Genomic DNA, 22,948 nt, shown 5'->3' with positions numbered 1-22,948 from the left:
TGTAAGTCTGTTTTATATACTAGATATATAAACATACACATATCTAAACATGAACGAATACTGGATGGTCTGAACAAACCTCAACTCTAAGGGTTCTGAAAATTTCTGACTACAGCTTTCATCCTGTTAATAGTGCATTATGGGGTCAGCATTTATTTGATGTCATGTATAGAGATGTTTTCTTTTGAAAGTTTTCAGCTCTTTTTAATTTATTTTTGTTCTAGTTCCCAAGACGTATATGAGCCACCGTGAATTTTCTTTCACCTTAAAAGATGACGTTTACATACGATATCAATTGTTTTCTGATCAACATGATATGGAGAAAGAGATCCAGAAAGCCTGTCCTTACAAGATAGATATTGGAGCTGTATTCACACACAGGGTAAGTATACATATGGAAAATATGCACAGGTGTTTCTCAGTTCAAAGATAATAAAGTATTTGGTATAAGACACCTATAATCTATACTCCTCAGAGAGAGTTTGTTTCAGGCAACTGCCTACAGCGCCCTCTCTTGACAAAAAAACAAGAAACTACCTCACTGTCATCTCAGATGAGCATTTTATTTGTACTTTTAAATACAAAAAATCATCATCAAAATTCATGACATTCTAATTTGCAGCTACATACATTTTGTGGAATACATATTTCTCTTTTTAATCTCAATATTTTCTATACTTAATCTGTAAGGGGTAATATTTGCAAAATACTTTTAAAATGAAGACAGAATTTAATCCTCTTTCTCCCTAGGGGGTATTCGTTTGTATACAACCACACACAAGTTAAAATATGCTTGCAATACTTCTTAATGCTCTTTCTTCTAAGTTGTACTTACTTGTCTGTGACACAAGTATAAAATACAAGTTGGAAGAAAGAAGTATTTTACACATAAGTGTATTTTCACTGATTGTATAGTTGAAATACAATCTGAAAAATAAACAAATTATGTTGTACTTGAATTGGACAACTTGAAAAATAATTACATTATCAAAACTCAGAGTGGGTGATCAGAATGAGGAGTTGAAATGAATGATTATTTTGGTATTTCCACCAAGAATGATTACATTGTTTGTATTCAGGCACACTTTTGAGTTTTCATTTTCTATCTTATTTGTAATTTTGTAATTTATCTGTAAAACTTTGTTTTCAGCCGAAGGAACACAAGACTGTGAAAGCAGCAGCATTTCAGGCGTTAGAAAAAGAACTAGTATTTGATATAGATATGACAGATTACGATGACGTCAGAAGTTGTTGTTCGTAAGTATTACAACCCTCGATTTATAAGTGACAGTCGACCTAACTTTCTTCAATATCTCTATGAATACTATTTTAATTTAAAACTAAAAGATAATAAAACCACAGGACTTTTCAGAAATCTTTCCATAAGTTAAAACTGTACAGGTTTGTTAAGTCTAATAATGTTCACAAGTCTGTCTGTTCTAGTCTAGCCTCACCTACCTGTAGTCTTGAAGGACTTGCATTAATTTTTGCTCATCCTATAGTCTACAAACAGTCTGTATATACATGTACATGTATGGTAGTATTTAGGCCATACCCTCAGGGTTTTCACTACATTTTTTTCAGTAGAAGAACTAGGTATATTAGGTGGAGAGGACAGCAGGGAATAGCCCTGCACTGGGCCTACAGCCTGGCAAAGGGAGAGTGTAAGGGGGTTCTCAATGGCTGATTTTGAAACAATTTTGATACCATTGGGTGAAATCTAATCTTATATAAGAAAAGTTTCTTGGAAGACGAGTGAAAATTCAAAAAATCAAAATGGCAGTTAGGATAGCTGAAATGGAGTAGTAATGTTAGTCTTTCAAGTCTACAGGTAGGCTACAGTTAGGATAGCAGAATAGTGTCGTAGCATTAGTCCTTCAAGACTACAGGTAGGCTACAGTTAGGATAGCGGAATAGTGTAGTACTAGTAGTGTTAGTCCTTCAAGTCTACAGGTAGGCTACATGTATGATGTAGTTCTAGTAAGCATACGACCAAAGCTATCCAGTAAAAGGCACCTTTTTATGTCAGTGTTTTATTTAAGGGCGGTAAGTAGGTAAAATCTACTTGGGTTCCCACATCATTTTACCGGGGTCTAAACTATGAAATTTGTCATGTACCTAGTCTAATAATTAGATTCGGCACTTGAGAAGTTTGATGTTTATCTCGGGCATAAGGTTCAGTCTTGTTTATGGCATGGTGCAGTGTCGGGCTCTGTGTGTGTGTGTGTGTGTGTGTGTGTGTGTGTGTGTGTGTGTGTGTGTGCGTGCGTGCGTGCGTGCGTGCGTACGTGTGTGTGTGCATGTGTGTGTGTGCATGTGTGCACACAAAAACTTATATCTTGAAAATTATACGGTGAATGGGGTTGAAACTTGGTGTGGATTTTATGTAATGTAATGACGGTCTGGATAAAATGATGGTAATATTTTGTATCTTTTTGTGTGTTGTCTTTTTCCCATTTTAGAGGATTTTGGATTTGATCACCGTTTCTTTGTTTACTCTGGTCGTCGTGGTGTTCATTGCTGGGTTGGTGATGAGACAGCCAGGAAGCTATCCCAGAATGCACGGTCAGCCATTGCAGAGTATCTCAGTCTTGTCAAAGTGAGTTTCCCATCAGCCTTTGCAACTACATTTGCACCCTTGTGACACAAAGTGAATTCTAGCATGAATAAAATCATTTCATAAGGCAAAAACAGATAAAATTGTTTCTGGTCAGCGCACGCATTACTTAAATACCCCGCATCAGTCGTTTTTTGTGTGTGTTTGTCCAGCCCATACAGTCTGCAGATCCATGGGGAAACACAAAAATAACCCTCCCTACTTCAGTGAAGACAACTGCGAAGCCAATCATGAACAAGCAAATGACATCTACTCCACATACACACTTGCTCTAAAGTACTAAATAAAAATAACAGTAACTGCCATAAATAGTACATTTAGTGACAGGTTTGTTGAGAATTTTTATTAAAAAGTGCATCGTCACACCATTTTAGACAAACTGTCCTGACCAGGAACAATTTTTTTTTTGGCCTAATTCTTTTAAGACATCATCGCAGGAACAGAAAATGAATAATGTAGTTGAAAATGAAAAATAAATTTATTACATGAATCAAAATGCAATAATGTCTTGTTGGGTGTGATTTATAAATTTTCACATGCTACACCCTACCTTATCAATTGAGAAAAACTGTCGTTAGAATTACAACCAAAGCCGACGGCTAATTCCTTCATAGTGAACCTATTAGTAAACAACCCTATTAGGTCTTCTACTTTCAACTGTTTGGCACCTTCTGAACTCATTTTAACTTTTTACGATACAGAATCAACCAAACTCAAGTTATAATCTTCTTCTAGTAGTGTTTATCCCTGTGTACAGTAGGCAAGATCTCAACTGATTGGAACCTCCCCTTCCCCCTCCCCCATTGAAGGCAATGCAAAATTTAGTTTTAACACATGTTTATAATTTCTTGATTCATCTAGGGAGGAGAAAACCAGGTTAAGAAAGTGTCCTTACATGATCCACTTCATCCTTCAGTTTTGTAAGTAGTCAATCATTGTATTTCTATTTATACAGCATTGTTAGAATAAATTTATATCAGAGAAACATCAACAGAGGCAAGAGAGTGGAACAGTAAACAATGAAAGTGGAACATTCAACAGTAGATACACATTTGTATTCAAGTTAGGGGGTTTAGTAGTATTTTTACACATTTGTATTCAAGCTAGGGGGTTAGTAGTATTGTTACACATTTGTATTCAAGCTAGGGGGTTAGCAGTATAAAGCAAATACAATCTACCTATTAAAGTTTCCAAGTTATTTTGACAGGGGTTGCAACCATTATTATGGTACAATATATTGGTAACTGCCAGTTTTACCAGATTTTACCCTTTCTTTTCCTCAATGTCAGCAAATCACTGATTACGGATATAACAAGCAGGTCAACATTTTAGCATTGTGGTTTCAGTCTGTATTGGTTTAAAATTCCTGAGTTTAACAGGTGATCTGTACAGGCCTTAGTTACAGGTCACCTCCATAGATCCTACATGTAAGTTACAGGTGACATCTACATGTCGTAGGTCAGCTATTACCATCGAAATATACAAGCAGTGCCTTCAGCAAGAATTTAGAAAGAGTAAACACTGTACACTGAGTAGACAAACATGACTTGGTCCATAGAAATACAAGTACACTATTGTTGTGGGCGAGACAAATCATTTCTGCATGAACTTATTGTCCACCAATGCTTATAACTAACAGTGTTTTTGTTGCAGGTGGTAAGTACATAAAATCCACCTGAGTTCCTCTATCATTTTACCAGGGTTACTCATCAAAAATCGTGGGAAACTGCCAGTTTTACCAAATTTGCCCCCTTCTGTTACCATGGCTCCCAGCCCTTAGCAAAAAAGACAGATTAACCTACATTTTTGTATATTTTATCATTCCAGGAGAGCGTACACAATAATTCATGAACATTTTGAAGACTTGGCATTAACAAAACAAGACATCCTTGGTTGCAAGGAATCATGGGATAAAGTCTTAGCTTTAGTACCAGATGATGATATCCTTTCAGTCTGTCACTATGTTTGATGACCCCTGACCCCTATAGTCATTATGGCGATGTGGGTAAAAGTTATTTAAACTGCCATTTTATAAATACAAGTAACAGAAAGATGGAATACAGGCATATCATGAGCTGTAGAAGTCTACTGAAATGTAGATATTTCTGAAATAGCTGAAAAATACTGGCAATGGCCAATGTCCAGTGATTATTAATGTCCATCACTTTTTGTTGCAATAGTTACCTAGGGAGTCTTGTTAACATCTTATGCCTACAACAGATAATCCCTGTACATGAGATTAAGTACAAAAAGACCCCTATCACTATAAAAATGCAAACAGTGTGATCAATGCTGACAGAAATATATTGGGCAGATATTTGGGCCTTAGCTTCTCAGCACAGATTTTTTGTAAAATTTGCATAGATTTCCAACATTATAAAGTTGTATCATAATTTTGCATAGAGAAAGTAGTGCCCTATAAGTCAATGACATGCCACTGATGCACATCAGCTTCTTCTCACACACCAGCATGTCATGTTCCACAATAGGGAACTTGCAAGCCAGGCTGAGCATGCTCGGATGCAAAGGACTATGGGATTATCTGTGGTTATCGTAATACCTAATCTGGCGCTACTGATAAAATTAACCTCCCACAATGGTCACGGTAACTATGAATTGATCATTTGTGGTTACAAATAATGTATCAACATTGTTTACACTACTAATTGATTAGTATTTATTACCACATTTCCCATGATGCAATATTCAACATGGTGGGAGTTGTAAGTTCCCTATTGCTGTCTGTGTGGTGACTCTAGAAAACCCCATTTTCATCACTTTGACCCATAACAAAAAAATCACTTTCGGTAGTATGTATTAGAAAGAAGTTAATAATCTAGTTCCGTTCAGCCACTTTTGTGATAATCTTTAACTATTCAATAGTTTTAACAGTTTTATATTTGTCACCAGTTTTAATGTTTATGTTGTGTAATTTAATTTTTTATTTTTAAGCACTATCACAACATTTTCCTTATGTATTTTGGCATGCATAGTGGAAATAAATATCTGAAAAACCACACTAGTGGTAAGCCCTCAATGAAATAGGTTTGAAACTTAATATGTCGATTTTACCATAGATCTTAGAGTAAAATGTGTATTTGTGACTATCTCGAAAACCTTAACAAAATCTCACAGCTAAGAGAACAGCTAGGTAAGGATATGCTTAAAGGCAGTAATTCTAAGGAACGATGGGCCATTCTTAAAGGTCGAGTCAAGAAAGAAACTGATAAGGTAAGTTCAGAATATACTAGCAGTTTGACAAATAATTTATGGGTTTGCTATAAATGAAAGAACCTCACCATAACGTAATTAGAATTTAAATTACATTAAAATCTAAATTACGTTATGGTCATTTTCTTTCATTTATAACAAACCCAAAAATTATTTAAAATGCCTTTGTGTCATTATATGATCCTCATTGACTCTCAGACTAGGTTTAGGGGACATGGGTTCAATTCCTACACTTCACTTTCCTTGCCTCATTTATAACAAAAATAATTTACATAAGTGTGCATAAATTTACATAAATTTAGAGAGGCACAGTTGAGGCAAATGTTATTTTAGCTAAATAAAAACTTAAGAATCAAACTACACCACATTCATGATATCAACATCTGTGTAAATATCTTTTGTTCATTCTTTTCTTAAAACGACAATAATGTAAAAAGAAACCCAAGAATGTTTGTACTTGATTTCATTCAAATGTGTCTTAAACTGTAAACGAAACCAGGGTTCATACGCTCCTGGAATTTCAATGGATTCTGGAAAATCCTGGAAAAATGCGAATGACTCCTTGAAACTCCTGGAAAATTTATCTACAGGACAATTGACATTACTGTTGTAAAATAAGATAGGTGAGAAGTATGTATCAAAAAACAGGTGTGTTGACGATTAAAAAAGTTTTTCCCTGGTCAGCCCGCCTGTATTCCAAGCCAGAATACATATTTCTGTTGAAGCAATGAAATATCAAGCTTTTGGCAGGTTTGGATCATTCTGTCAGATCCAGTTAGACACTGAAGAAAGACAAGTGATTTGTTTGAAACATGTCTGTTTCTTAATCAAAAGTGGAAGAAGAGAACTTGTGCATGAATCTTTGCAGTTACGATGCTGTAAAGAGGCCTGTGATTTATGATTTTGCACACCTGGAAAATGACCAAAGTAGTCTCAATACTCAAAAAAAAAAACTGATGGAAAACTATTTTATTTGACTTTTAATATAACAAAGTGAATATGATTTATATTTTCAGAAATCTTGTAGGAAATCCCAGATGTGTGTCCAGGATATTATGTTTCAATACTGTTATCCTCGACTTGATGTTAACGTCAGTAAAGGGGTCAATCACTTGTTGAAAAGTCCATTTTGTGTTCATCCTAAAACTGGACGTGTTTGTGTTCCCATTGATATCAAGGAGGTTGATAATTTTAATCCAATGACGGTACCAACTATAAGGTAAATCATAGTCATTTACTGGTAATATCAGACAGACAAAACAATAGTATTTTCCAAGTGTTTCCCATCGGCATTTTAAGCCAGTTCCAAGTTTTTCATTTTCATGCAACATTCTGCAAATAAATTAACTTGTTTTGTAGATTAAGGATATAATGGCATCAATGACAGGCACAACCATGACATCATGAACTCATTATACAAAACAACCATGTGACAGTAAAATTGTACTATAGATGTATTATATGTTCAGCTCATGTGGAAGGTGTCAGCAACAGTTGTACTTAATACAAGGTTCAAAATTAACAGTAGTCCTGTGTCCACAGACTACCAATTCTTGTCATGGGCTACTACAATTTGCAGCCGGTAGCCCCCTCAGGCTACCATTGATTATGCATGATTTCAAGGATGGAAGATTTACAGACATTATTTTAGTAACACACACACATGTATTTCCAATAGAGGAGCTCTGTTTTCAGTTCAGGAATACGAGACTATTGGTCAACATCCTTGAGCTACTAATTTCTGAAATTGGTAGCCCACTGGGACTATCAAGGAAAAAAGTTAATTTCAAAACCCTGTAATATGGTGAGTTATTTACAAGTAGTTTCTAACAGTATCCATATGGATGGCAAGTGGTTATTTATTTTAGATTTTTAATTCATAAAACACCTCTACTATGTTTTTATACTTGAAAAAAAAAGTGAAACAACAAATACTAAATCCTTGTTTGTTACTCCAAAAAATTGGAAAACATGAAGAAAATGTTTAAAATATTTGTCATTGTACGTACAATAACAAACTTTGTAGACATTTTTTAGCTTTTTGCTATTTACTGAGTTACAAACACTGATTTTGTCAATGCTGATTCACATTGTTTTTTCAAGAATTTCGAATCCAAAATAAATACCCTTTTGTCATCCGTATGGTCACTTCAAAGTACAGCTGACATGTCCTAAATTACCATTCTGTCAAATTTTTAATGCACCGCAATAAATAAGACAACAGTATAAAATGTGTATTTTTTCCCTTTCCAGTCAGCTGTGTAAGGAACTAGATTCTGTTGATGATAAAGGTGATGAGGAGAATGAAGAACCAGCAGCCAAGAGAAAAAAAGGTATAGTTCTCGTCTAATCTACAGTGTATATTGTAGCTTGGGGTACAGCATTTTAGTCATCCTAGCCGTGCGACACAAAAATGTGTACATACAAAAATGTACATCCCAAGTTGAACACATTTGAACAAAAAATATGTGATTTATACCCTGGTTTATTATTCTACTTCAGAACAATACTTGAACAAGAAATATGTGATTTATACCCTGGTTATTCTACTTTAGAACAATGTATACCCTTATTATTCTGTGCCACAAAATTTATTTTACCACTCACAAAAACAAGTTATGTGCATTTGTGCAGAAAGTATAGGATTTATACCATGGTCATTCTTTATCACTGCAGTGCCTCTCTATATCATTGGTTTTGTGGTACTCAAAATATAAGTCAAAACATTTTGATCAAATTCACCATTGCATTTCCCAAGTTTAGTAATTATGTCTGAGCAGGTACCGGTATTATGTTATTCTAGCATAAATTTCTTGATTCAGCTGGAAAATACTAGCGACTTTAGAGTTTTGTTACTTCATATCTTTGACTCAAAGTGACAAGGCCCCTTAGGTCACTCATATTTTGTGTGATTATGATTTTTGTGTGGTTGTCAAGAAACGCCAAATTGAAATCTATGCACCTCTTTTGTTCTCACACTGGTCCACTGTTGCATCATGGGACACATGGATATTTCATGACTCCAAGTACTTTTAAAATATTGCCTTTAGATAAAGTCATGAATATTCAGTGTGCATCTAATACATATACATGCCTTCAATCCATGAGTAAATATCGCAATATTTTGTTTTGATATGTGAAGGTCATGTCCTTGTTTTATTTCTGATATAGATTACAAAAGAACCAGTCTTTATCCGTGCATTCAAGTTTTTAATATCTTCTTAGAAAAGTTGGAGAAGACTTGGAAAGGTAAACTGCTACAGCAAAGTGGTAAGTCTTATTGTGATCAGTGTTCTCCCCACTGTAGAGAAAGCACGGTTGGTGAAAACACCGTCCTTGCCATCTAGGCCGCCATGCTTGCCAGATTTCTACCATGCTTCAAAAGTGTTCTACCATCCTTGAGCTTTAGTAATCTTTTAAAGACAAATTCATAATAATATTTTCACATGAATAGAAATGGCTGATCCTCAATGTACATATCAGAGTTTGTTCCACTGTTGAAGACATACACATTATATGCCTATCACTATGCAAACCGATATGCAAATTACCATGCTATTTATATGTAAATTAGTATGCAAATTAGCCACCATCCTGGCACTCTATCCTGAAGAGAACTACCCTAAAACCTTGTGAAACATCAGCTGCCACGTATTCCCCATTTCTAAATTTATGCAACCACATAAACCTTAAAAACCTGCTTTTTACATACATCAGAATCACATTCCCTCTGGAAGATACACATATAGTTTATTGTAATACTGCCTAATTTTATAAGGCTGCTGGGCCAGAACATTTTTGAAAGTAGGTGCAGACGACCTGTTGTAAAGATACAACAAAACAATCTTTCAATAATTCAGCCCACATCATGTGTTTGCTATGAAATATTTTTGAGCAATATACCAGGCAAATTAATTTCTAGTGTACTCATAAATTCACCAACTTCCCACTCATTTTATTAATAAGGTGTAATAAATGTTAACATGTCAGTATTTATAAAATGTAACAAACAATGCCTAATTTACATTATTTGTTACATTGTAACAAAAATCTGAGTAATGTTAAAGTGGCCACATGGATGAGTATGTTGTATTTATTTTGGATTTTTAATTTAAAAAAAAAATTTATCATGGCTTCCTACTTGAAAACTCAATGTGAAACAACATTGACAAAGTCTGTGTTTGTAACTCATTACATTACAAAAGTCTAAAATATGTGTAAAAAGTTTGTTATTGTACGTACAATAACAAACATTTTACACATTTATCATGCTCTTTGAAAATGTCATCTCATGCACTGCATTTTGAAATTGGAAAATTGAATATGGATTCGAAATTGTTTTGCCTGTCATCACATACATTAAATCTTGTTTTGAATTTTTATTGGAATTGAACTGAAACCACCTCATCATCCAAAATAAATGCCTAATCTTCATCCATACATGCACTTCAAAACGTAATAGAAATATTAACCATGTCCCCACACACAAGTCTGAATAAAGTTGAATTATAAATAGAAATATTAACCATGTCCCCACACACAAGTCTGAATAAAGTTGAATTATAAATAGAAATATTAACCATGTCCCCACACACAAGTCTGAATGATGTTGAATTATAAATAGAAATATTAACCCTGTCCCCACACACAAGTCTGAATGATGTTGAATTGTAAATAGAAATATTAACCCTGTCCCCACACACAAGTCTGAATACTAGTAAATTGTAACAAAAATATTAACCCTGTCCCCACACACAAGTCTGAATGATGTTGAATTATAAATAGAAATATTAACCCTGTCCCCACACACAAGTCTGAATGATGTTGAATTATAAATAAAAATATTAACCCTGTCCCCACACACAAGTCTGAATAGACCTATAGCCAGTTTCAAGACACACCATGTTTCTCCCCATGTAAAGCAATTCATTCAGTGTGGGGGTGGGGTGGGAGTGGGGGGATTTGTATGTCCAACTCAGGGGATGGTTGTCACCTGATCACACTCTGCATAAACCATCTTTGTTACTGTTGGTGTTAAATCTTTATTGTATGGAATCACAGAAATTAAAGAAGTTAAAATGTCCTTTCATCATTTCATGACGGAAATGTTACTTCAAAGACCATACCAGCCAAAAAGTGATGTCATCTCATGCATTGCATCTTGGAATCAGAAAATTGAATATAGATTCAAAATTGTTTGCCTGTCACCACTTACATTTAATCTTGTTTTGAACTTTTACTTGAATCGAATTGACACCACCACCATGATTTCAAACCGATTCAAAGTAAATTGATTTGAAACCAGTCAAAATTGGCACAGTGGGAAAATGTTTGATTGTTAAATTGACAATTTGTTGCTATGTGTTACCCAAACCCTGTTTATTTATTGGATACTTTGTTTGCCAATGCCTTTTGTTTAGCAAACAGCTGATTGTGATTGCCCCAAAATGAAAACGACAATAGTCATTGCTACTGCAATTATTTTGGCCTTATTGTACACGAATGGATCTCTCGCGTTAAATTCGTTTATCGGATATTGTTCAGACTCTCTCTGTCTTCAGCAAGTAGTTCTGTTAGCACTCGTTATTTTGGTGACTGTTATCAACAGTGAGGTTATGACCAGCTTCATTGCTAGCGAAATGTTATCATAGCAGACTTAAAACTGGCTGGTAACTTTAGCAATAATCTCTTACTGAAGAGCCTTGTATTTACAATGGCGGCCTTATCAACATCGTGTGATGACTACATGGAAGTTTCCATGGCATACAACCCCCGCAAATCATGCTTTGACTAAATTTTCAAGGTAAATTTTTCTGATTATGTATTATTTATTATACAGTATCATACAGTACATATTTATATTGTGTAGCAGGGATCTGCAATTCTGGGTGACTTACTATGATCAGTGATTTCAAGTAAACCAATAAATAAATCTTGTGTATGGGAACTGGATGTGAAAGAAATCCTTTCAAATCCATTCATAAGTATGGGGACAGAAACGTTTTGATTCAGTGTAATCATGTGTGGACAGGGCTAATGTTGAAAATTCCATTATTGATAAATTGTAACAAACTATTTTTAAAAATGCCATTATTGATTCTTTGTAACAAGAAATGTCAAAATCCATTATTTATCAAGTGCAACAACCAATGTAACAAAACTATAAAAATTCCATTACTGATATATTGTAACAATGTTAAAATCCCATTAGTGATAAAATGTAACAACATTGAATTCCATTATTGTTAAAATGTAACAATGTTAAATTCCATTATTGATAAAATGTAACATTAAAATTCCATTATTGATAAAATATAATAATGTTACAATTCCATGATTTATAAAAATGTAACAAGGTTAAATTCCATTATTGATAAAATGTAATAAGGTTAAATTCCATTATTGATAAAATGTAACATTAAAATTCCATTATTGATAAAATATAACAATGTTACAATTCCATTATTTATAAAAATGTAACAAGGTTAAATTCCATTAATGATAAAATGTAACAAGGATAAATTCCATTATTGATAAAATGTAACAATGTTACAATTCCATTATTGATAAAATGTAACAATGTTACAATTCCATTATTTATAAAAATGTAACAAGGATAAATTCCATTATTGATAAAATGTAACAATGTTACAATTCCATTATTGATAAAATATAACAATGTTACAATTCCATTATTTATAAAAATGTAACAAGGTTAAATTCCGTTATTGATAAAATGTAACAAGGTTAAATTCCGTTATTGATAAAATGTAACAAGGTTAAATTCCGTTATTGATAAAATGTAACAAGGTTAAATTCCGTTATTGATAAAATGTAACAAGGTTAAATTCCGTTATTGATAAAATGTAACAAGGTTAAATTCCATTATTGATAAAATGTAACAAGGTTACAATTCCATTATTGATAAAATGTAACAAGGTTAAATTCCGTTATTGATAAAATGTAACAATGTTACAATTCCATTATTGATAAAATGTAACAATGTTACAATTCCATTATTGATAAAATGTAACAAGGTTACAATTCCATTATTGATCAATTGTAATAATAGTAGATTTCAAAACACACTGCATGTTAGTTATTATTAGAAAAACTTTACAAATCTCTTCAGAATCTCAACAGATATCCATAAATAGTTATTTTAGATGATCAAGCTTATGATTTTCACATTGATTAATAATATAATATGTAATCAATATTAATTGATCAATTGACTTATCGCAAACACAAGTGAAGTACGCACGAAATCTCACTATCTGTGAGACTTCCTCTAAAATGCAAGAAATTTAAACATCGGTGTGCATTATGTTGACATGTTGAGCTCTGTTTCCTCATATTTACATCACTTAAGTGTGCACATACATAATGATATTATCTTCCAATATTTGCCGTCATTCAGTTTGAAAATATGGTTAAGAGGTTTGTCACTACTCGTCTTCCACTAGTGATGATATGGCTCCTCATGTCACTAATGTTTTGGACTGAGTGAACCAAAATATTGGGAATACCTCATTCTGATACCATAGGTGTTCTCGGACCCAATCTCGTACTTACAAATAGCCAACCAGAATCTGTCTTACAATACATACATTCAACATTTGAAATTGGAAGAAAGAGAACCACCAAACAATAATGATAACATCATTGTTTGCGCTCTGTGCTGAAGCTCTTTTCGAACAGAGTTGAGGAAATTCACTCAACGCTCTGCTCTCATTTGGCTCGAGAACACCTATGGTATTGTGTCAGATGTAGGTATCAGGTGCTCACAGAATAAAAAAAAGAACAAACGACAATAAACATAGGAGCTAAATAAAGAAATAGCGCCAAGTTCATTACACAGAATTTTAATTAGATTGGGAACACCTGAACTACTGTGTAAGTGCAAGTGCAGCCGACTCGGGGTATTTCATGAACACTTAAAATGTTCTCTGCAGTCACTGCAGAAAGCATTGCAAGCATGAGTGTAAATACCTGAGCACTCACACTGGCACTCACATGGCATGGAGTTCTGTTATGACATATGTTACCGGAAAAGTATGATCACGCAATTTTGTCAGCAAAGAGTAATGATGTCCTCATTTGCATATCATTTGCATACAGGTATCCAATAATGTTTTAAAATATTGAACTGCACTGCATATACCTCTACTATGTGTACCGGTGCAAGTAACGTTATTTACATAGTGTTTGAGTACGAGGTAGTTTATAAATAATTGCTGAGTTCTACTTTTAGTGGTACCAAATTATTGACAATCCTTTTTTTTAAATATATTTAACTATTCTTAGGCTTACAGTGAAGTTTCAGATCAGATCAAAACTCTGTTTCGAGTTCAGTCAGATTTTTTACTACTATTTTCTTTGTTTTTTTTTCCAGATCTCAAGAAAGAGTTTTAGAAAGTAAATATTGGTAACAGCAATAATGGACAGTGCTCAGAAAGGGATATTACCAACAGTACCTTCAATTATATTAATTTGAAGTGAACAATTTGGTCATGAAAGTAGAAATTATTTCATCAATTTCTAATGTGATACCAGACATATTTTACTTCTAGAAACGTCATCTTTGAATTAAAAGATCAACAAAACATGTATTTACCATGGTAACATGTCACTGGATTTATCCTCACTAAAACCCTCAGATACATTGTGTGATTTTCATGTTTTGACAGAAAGGCTTAGTTTTACAATTTGATTTATATGGGTTGTCATGGTAACCAAATGTTCATAATACCATTGGACTAGATACTACATAAAACCCACTAACAGAGATACATGGAAATCATGTGTCACTATGACATAATTAGGAAAAAAAGCCACTTATAATAAAAGAGTCACTTAGGAAAAAAAAAGTTCCCTGTAAAAAAAATCAAACATAACAAAAAAGTCACTTGCAATAAAAGTCACTTGTGATAGAAAAAAAGTCACTTATAATGAAAATCACTTATGATAAAAATGCAATTCTGAGAAGGTGAGTCTTAAGTTTAGTTTTAAAACACAATAGTTTATCCATAGACCCTCCACCCAATTGGTTGGTGGAGGGTCTATGGTTTATCACACTGTCTGATCTCGAGATGTAGACCGTTCCATAAAGACTGCTGCAGCATTGGTGAAAGCACGTTTCCCATAAGATGATTTTACAGGATTAATTTTGACAAGTAGCTTGGACTTAGAGCGTAGATTATGGTTGGATTCATAAAACTTCAGATGTATGGTGGAGCTGTGTCATGAAGTGCTTTATATGCGATCAGAAGTACTTTGAATTCAATCCGTTCAAATATTGAAAACCAATGGAGGTTTTGAAGAACTCCAGTAATGTGGTCATACTTTCTGGTTTTGGTGATTAATCGAGCAGCTGTGTTCTGTACAAGCTGAAGTTTCCTTATACTGTTGACAGAAATACCATACAATAAGCTGTTGCAATAATCTATCCTGGATTTAACAAAGGCATGGACTAGTAGTTTGACTGCATCATCTGTGATATACTTTCTGATTTTACCAATGTTCTTAATATGATAATTGACGATTTGCAGACTTGTGTCACTTGCTTCTCCATGTCTATATGGGAATCAAACGTAGTGCCAAGGTTTCTTGCTTCAGTTGTATGATTTAATTCATTTCTGTTGATCTTCATTGGTGGCAAATTCAGTTTAGATAGATTCTGACGAGACCCAAAATACAGCATCTTAGTCTTCTCAGCGTTTAACTTCCGGAAATTATCCATCATCCACTCATGAATACATGATACACAGTTCTCCATACGTGAAATGGTAATGTCGAGATCCTGGATTTTGAAACTTAAATACAGTGAATTATCATCTGCATACAGGCATAATTCAATGTTGTGTCATCTAATAATGTCGCCCAGTGGTGTGAGAATTGGTCCCAACACAGAGCCTTGTGGGACATCTGAACGTCGTGTGAGTTAGAGAAGTTGCCATTTATCTGTACTGTTTGCTGAAGGTCTGCTTGATATGACTTGAACCAAGCTAGCGCAGTACCGGCGATGCCCATTCTGTTCAGCATACGGGGTCAGGAGGAGAGAATAGTCGACAGTGTCAAAGGCTGCAGAGAGGTCAAGCAAAACTAGTAAAACAACTTTAAGATCATCAAGTGCCAGAAGAATGGACTCTTTAGTGTATGCCATAGTATTTAAGAATAGCTGGTTGTGGGTTAGGGCGAAGCTCTCATTGCACTGAAGTCACCACAGGGATCAGCAAGCAGAATAACTTTTAGCTTATGTTTGAACTTGTCAATTATGTTTTCATCAATTTGTCATCCTCAAAATAAAAACTTGTTTTGAAGGAAATTGTAGAAGCATTATATTATTGGTTACATCTAACTAGATTAACGGCAGCCAAAATGTTGTATTTGATTCCGCACATTTTTGTCACGTCATATACACTTGCTGTTACCTTAAACATTTATATATACCATAGGTAGCATTATTAGAAATTAGTTTATTTTGCTTTCTATCAACATTTACCAAATTAATGAAGACCAATTTTGATAAAAAGAGTTGTATTAACTGCATGTAAGGCCTATAAAAAATTCCTTGGTTCCAGTTCCGCAAGAAATCGTGGGTGAGGAAACTGACATCAACGTAAACAGACAATATTTAACTACTCTTCCAATCTGAAATGGCTGTACATCTGATGGGAAGAAACCAATAACACAGAGACCATTTGGAAAACAATGGAAAACATAACTACCTGAACTAGACACTCACACATGAAAAACAACAACATTTTTTTAAAAAGAAGAAGAAAAATCTACCTACCCTACCTATTTAAAAATTGAGTGTAATCGGAACCTCACAATGTTTTGTTTTAGGCTTAATGAGTCTCCTACGGATTTATGCTGTGTACTGAGATACCCCAAGGAGTAATATACTCGTTTCATAGATTCCAAGTAAACATGTACAAAAAGAAAACAAAAACTATTCAAAAAACATACCTTTGCTCTTAAATAACAGTATTCAAGTTCCATTCAAATGATGTTATAGTAACATTACGGAAAGGCCCTGTATACTTAAAAAAGAAAGTGATGTGAAAAATATGTATGGAATGAAGGAGAGGGGTCATTTGGAAAAATGTGGTCTTTACTGGGGGTCACTTTTGCTTTGGTCATCGGGGCTGAAGAGGAGTCGGTTTGAGAAAACCCATTTTCAAACCCACCCCACCCTGCCCCATGGAATATGACTAGCCCCTTATAAATGTGGATGGTGTTCTAATGTGAACTTAATCTGGCACCTGTGCAATTGAGAAAGTAGAAATAAATATATTGATTACAGTGAGGAACAGAATCAGAAACGTGGCTCTGTCATTCCATCTGTTAGCTATTTTTTGATGTTTTTTCTTGTTAATGTCCAGTCGAAATTTAAAATAGAGAATTGCTGCTATTATCAATTGCAGGAAGATTGATAGTATGAGTAACGAAACAAGTAAGGTATAGAACTCCTCAGAAGCCCCTGCCCGATGCTGTTGTATGATTATTTTCAACTGGGCAGCATTATTTGTTAATAGTGCTATATCCAACAGTGCTTGGGTCATTGTCTTCTTGCCTGCATAAGTATTACCGTCGAATTTGTCTGGTTTTTCTTGATCCTGTTAAGGAATAGACAAGAAATAAAAACAGCAGTGTTATTTTAAAAATGTATAGCTAAACTGTGTCAGGAGTACAAAATTTGATAAACTCAGCTCTATATAAAAGAACTTTAAAGTTATGGTAATGTGTTACTTTGCATTTGTTATGGATCTGTACAAAGCCAGGAATGGTTGAACAGAATAATAAATACATGTAGTGTGTGTAGGTGTGTGCATCACACCATGGGATAGACTACAAATTACAATTGTTGGTCACACAGTCTATAGTGTACAACCTTGAAGACCAAATTTACTATATGTTATAATGCATGTAAATAGCCTGCTTACATATTTTCCTGGGGGTTCTGGTGGCACATGATCTGCGGGTGGTGGTGTTGGCACATGACCTCCTTCGGGTGGTGGCGTTGATGGTGGCACATGATCTGTGTGTGGTGGTGGCACATGACCTGTGGGTGGTGGTGGTGGTGGCACATGACCTGTGGGTGGTGGCACATGTTCTTCTGTGGGTGGTGGTGGTGGCACATGACCTCCTGCGGGTGGTGGCACATGATCTGTGGGTGGTGGTGGTTGCACATGACCTCCTTCGGGTGGTGGCACATGATCTGTGGGTGGTGGTGGCACATGACCTGTGGGTGGTGGTGGTGGTGGCACATGACCTGTGGGTGGTGGCACATGACCTCCTGCGGGTGGTGGTGCCGGCCCAACACGTGTAGACATGATTGATTTGAATGCCCTTTGTGTTCTTGATTAAAACCTGAAAACAAGTAGAAATGTAAATCATTATATTTCTTTCAGTGAACTTTCCCTTTGTGATCAAATCAAAATCCGTCTGAACTAGTTTGGTTTACAATTGTTGTTTAATTTTCATGGTTAATCTGTAGTTAATTGTATACATTTCACTTATCACAAGGCCATATGATTCTGACGAATCTCCAATGAATGATGTTTAGCAGAACTGAACTATACAGTCCAGTTGTGCTACAGGCATGGGGCATTATCTGTCAGTCTATCTGTCTGTCTGTCTCTGTGTGTGTATATGTGTGTGTGTGCATGACTTAAACTCAATAATCACCAGTCCAATTGCCTTGGTATTTGGTGGGGACATTACTTTTGGTGTCTAGCCGGGAAATTGCTCAAAGCAAAATGATTGCATCACAGGTATGTGATTTGAGTCAAAAATATCATTTTTGGTCAAGAAGTTAAAACTAGAAAACTACTGGGCAAATCTGTCTGAAATTTGGTGGGAACGTTCTTAGGGGTGTTTAGATTAAAAATTGCTCATAACATGATCCCATCAGTGATATGCAAATTAGGTCAAAAATTGTGTCTTTTTAGTCAATAATCAATTTCAAATTTACCGAGCAGATCTGGCTGAAAATTATTTGGTTGGAAATGTGGAGTTTAGATTAAGAATTTGTTCATGACATGATCCCATAGTGATATGCAAATTAGGTATAAAAATATGTCTGGATTTCATGGACACTTGAGGGACAAATGTGTGTTATTTTGTCCAAGGCGGAACTACCACCACTATCACTTTGATGATTATAAAGGCATTGGTTTTTTGATACTACAAGTACCACCACATTAAATTTATGTAAATGCACTGCATTAAGTAATTCCTGTGTTTGGATCTAATTGGCAGAGCTGACGATCAGAAATCCTAAGACTAGATAGCATACAAAACCTACATTGTTTGGAGCTATGTCAATATCTCCACTCCATCTCATACATATTTCCAATACCTTACCTCACTGTTCCCCCTTTACTCCTGAGACACTCACTCCTCTCCACACACCATAACTAATAATTGATTCACTGCATAGTTGTCATCATTTAGACCAATATGTTCATACATTACACTACAACAGAGCCAGTGGTGGGATATTTGCCAAAATTACAAAATAATGCAAAAGATAATACAAGTTAAACGGTAAAACGTGACCTTCCCCTTATCATTCCATTTTCTAAAATACGACCCACCCCGAGAACCACTTTGTAAAAGTGCCCCCCCCCCCCCAGTTGCTCAAATCTCTGGTTTTTCATTCTTTTTTTTGAAAAAGATGTAAAATAATATTGTTTAAAAACAATTGTGTGAAATTGAAGTCATGCAACACAGAGGGCGTACTCATGTGTTGCTCAAGTCGGTATATTGTGTGACAAAGCAATGGGGTTATTTTCACACTCAACTGATCACAATATGTCAATGCCTATTTTTCTTGTCAGTCAACCGATTAGAGCCATGATTAACACTATTAGTCTGGTAGCTCAATTTTAGAAGTGAATTTGATATATTTTCTAGATAATTAAAGGGACGAAATTGCCGGAAATGATAAAATATTCAAACTTTGGTCCGTGACACCATCACCACCACCACCATCACCATCTTCATCATCATCATCATCATCACCATCACCATCACCACCATTGTTATCATTACCATTATCCTTATTATCATCGTTACTATTTAGGTATTATATATATTTGATGGTTGGTGCACTTATAGGCTGAATGCCCCCGTTGTGGAACGAATGATTGTTATTCAAATCATCTTAATTTGAAGTGTCGCTTCGTTAAGTATGTATCCTCATTCGACAGAGACTATGTTATAATCTGAGTAGATGGAAATTATTCTTTTCCATATTTTACTTAGCTGCTAGAAAATTGAGGATTTTTTGAGAACTAATAAACTCTAATTTTCGATATGATTTATGCAAACTAATTGAAAATATAACTTGCAATGTTCAGTCGTCAATAGACGCCTTTTAATATTTTCTGATTGATTGATTGATTGATTGATTGATTGATTGATTGATTGATTGATTGATTGATTGATTGATTGATTTATCTCCAAGGATGGCCTACAAGATGAGTCCCATAACAGGCTCCAACGATAAAATTGTACAAGACAAACAACACAAGATGCGCAAAATAAAAGTGCACTCAGTGAATGGGAAGACGGACAAAAAATAAACACCTAAAATAAAAACAATGTATATCACATTACTATATTAACACTTAAACTCATCAAGTGAAAAGTCAGAACACATTAATCTGAAATCTGACGAAGTAAAGTCTTAAAACATGGCATAGCGCTAAAAATACCAATCGATGAATTACTCTGTACAGTTTCATTAAAACACGTGCTCATAATTAAAGGCGAGTACTTACGTAATTATGCGACTTCGCCTAACCCTAAAAACAGTCTGATTCCGTAAAAAAATTAGTTAGAGCGTTGAAACCAAGCCTAGATGAAATATAAAACTATTATATATACTATTAACCCATTTATACAAAAAAACCACGTTAAATCCAATATTCTACACCTGCTGTATAATGGTAACAATCCAAAAAAGGAAGACACTGTCAGTTCCATGTACTTGTTACATGTTACTCTCATAATTTAGACCGGACTTATGACATAAGTATCTTACAAACTTTTGTTGTATCCACTCAAGTCGGTTGATATGTGTTTGTTGCCAAGGGTTCCAAACAACGTTAACGGAGCAATATTCACGACGACAACGAACATGTACTAAATGTAATGTTACGAGTATGTATGTCACCGAACTCCCTACTACGTTTGATAGAATCTTCGAAGATTGTGTTAAGACATAAAATATGATGATCCTTTTTCAGATGAGATATTTGTCAGATATAGGATCGGAAGAAATAAATCATACGTCCAAAACACTGAACGAGGCCAACAAATAAGGAGTACCACAGACAACTATAGTGGTCGTGGTCTGATCGTGAGGGACCTACTGTACTAACTCCTTCACAGATATTCATTTCTGGCGAAGAAGGGCTGGCCGACTGCTACTCGAAGTTCCCCGCTATACCAATACAGTGTGGGCATACGCATATGAAAACTTACGTTCGGGCAGTCATCAGATTAATAATGTAGATGGAAATACCTACTGGCAACGCTCGTCGTCTACAAAGCCATTACAGGTGGTGCAGCTACTTAGCTCACTAAAATCTTTAGTATTTCAAAAAGCAGATTAATTCCCATAACACGAGATAGCAATGGCAACATTTACATCCCTAACGTTCGAACTGAATATAGCAAATGGACATTCATTACGTGGTACTGTTCTGTCTGTGGAGCCGTCTGTCACCCTTCGATGAGATCAACTCTGAGTTAAACGAGAATTTTGTTTGCTAAATGTTCTCGGACGTACGCGTCGTCATCCCTTTTTAAAGTAAACACCTTGCCTACGTAACTTTTGCGCTAATACGAGTTGGGTTTCTAGTTTTTTTATGTTCTGTCCATTTTAGTGGATAAATGGTGGTTTGTATATCTTTCAACAGGGTTCATCGGGAGAAGAGTGCCTTGCAATGAAATGTTATTGCGTACATGAAAGATTAATACATAAAAAAAAAAAACTTTTTAAAAACTTAACAGCCTAGTTATCTGGTGTACTTACCAAATCTCTCAATTGGTAAGTTCTCAACACACGTACGACGACTATCAAGTGGGGAACAGCAACCAGTGCAAACGCAAAATATTGCTATATGTTTAGTATGTATATAAAGTCGGGTGTGATAGTGGTCTGTGCTTATGCGTGATTGGGTGATAACTTTCAAAGGAACTGTTGTTTTCGGTTGCTAAGACCAACGTATAAACATGGAAAAAAGTTTTTGTTCTTATTTATTTATTAAAGTTTTCTTCAATCTGTTCAGATACCCTTAGGGCTTTCGTTTTCTTTCATTATCTTCCACGTGTTATTAATCAATTCTCTATTGCAATGATGCTGACTATATTGTACTCCCGTGTCTCTTAACCTTTTAAAAGACGAAATGGGTTGAGAATTTTCATTAATTTTGTCTTTCTACAATGAAAGTGGCTAAAGGTGAATAAATGCGTGGGGTCGCATGGGAACAACAACCAACGCAGACGTGTGGTGACAGACCACCACCATTTCAACTCGTCGAGTTGCAACTGGCTCTATTTTTTCAAGTCATCCGAAGTTCAACTCGTCCAACCTTTTCAACATCACATATTATATGAAAGTAAATCAACCACAACTTTAATTTACTATATCGCCGACATTATAGATCCTTGGTCGTAGTTTTCAGCTCTTTGCAATGTTTTTCACGGGTTTTTTTACCGTTTGTCATTTTCAGTGTGTGTATATATTCCACTACGTGCGTGCGTGCGTGTGTCTGTCTGTCTGTCTGTCTGTTAGATACAATAAATCATTCATAATATCGTACACCTTGAACACTATTACATCACATGTGGGTAAGCGTATTTTGTGTAGTTGTATACATGTATGACATGCATGGTAATCAAATTTACTTTTGGGTCCGCACTTGAAAATCAGCGCCCTCAACGCCGACCATGATTTAAACTTATTGCTCTACAACTTATGGATAAGATCGATCACTGATTAACATATATGTTGTCTAATTATTGGTATTTTAATAACTTTCAGTGAATATAGTGTGGTTGTCTGATCGAAAGATGATA

General features: G+C 35.0%; 1 protein-coding gene across 2 annotated transcripts; it reads left to right on the top strand.

Moving 5' to 3' along the window:
* Nucleotides 1-1,157: 1,157 nt before the first annotated feature.
* Nucleotides 1,158-15,314, top strand: LOC144450703 (DNA primase small subunit-like). 2 transcript variants are annotated; one of them, XM_078141364.1, is made up of 9 exons: nucleotides 1,158-1,257; nucleotides 2,463-2,599; nucleotides 3,479-3,537; nucleotides 4,445-4,558; nucleotides 5,752-5,848; nucleotides 6,865-7,067; nucleotides 8,102-8,181; nucleotides 9,020-9,118; nucleotides 14,244-15,314. In XM_078141364.1, exons 1-9 carry the CDS (start codon nucleotides 1,236-1,238, stop codon nucleotides 14,261-14,263), a joined length of 831 nt encoding a protein of 276 aa, XP_077997490.1. In that variant the 5' UTR covers nucleotides 1,158-1,235; the 3' UTR covers nucleotides 14,264-15,314. The 2 variants fall into 2 exon arrangements, 1 of the variants encoding a protein (XP_077997490.1); XR_013482258.1 differs by lacking the exons at nucleotides 9,020-9,118; nucleotides 14,244-15,314 and adding an exon at nucleotides 7,544-7,652.
* The last annotated feature ends 7,634 nt before the right edge of the window (nucleotides 15,315-22,948 follow it).

This window comes from Glandiceps talaboti, chromosome 20, assembly GCF_964340395.1.
Source record: "Glandiceps talaboti chromosome 20, keGlaTala1.1, whole genome shotgun sequence".
NCBI classification, from domain to species: Eukaryota; Metazoa; Hemichordata; class Enteropneusta; family Spengelidae; genus Glandiceps; species Glandiceps talaboti.
This window is presented reverse-complemented; position numbering and strand designations above follow the sequence as displayed.

What these genes read in the sequence shown, in the direction of transcription:
- LOC144450703 (XM_078141364.1), top strand. Translation starts at nt 1,236, where the DNA reads ATGACGTCAGAAGTTGTTGTTC. An exon ending in AGTATCTCAGTCTTGTCAAA is followed by an intron (nt 2,600 to 3,478) that starts GTGAGTTTCCCA and finishes TGATTCATCTAG; the next exon opens with GGAGGAGAAAACCAGGTTAA. An exon ending in GCTTTAGTACCAGATGATGA is followed by an intron (nt 4,559 to 5,751) that starts TATCCTTTCAGT and finishes CAAAATCTCACA; the next exon opens with GCTAAGAGAACAGCTAGGTA.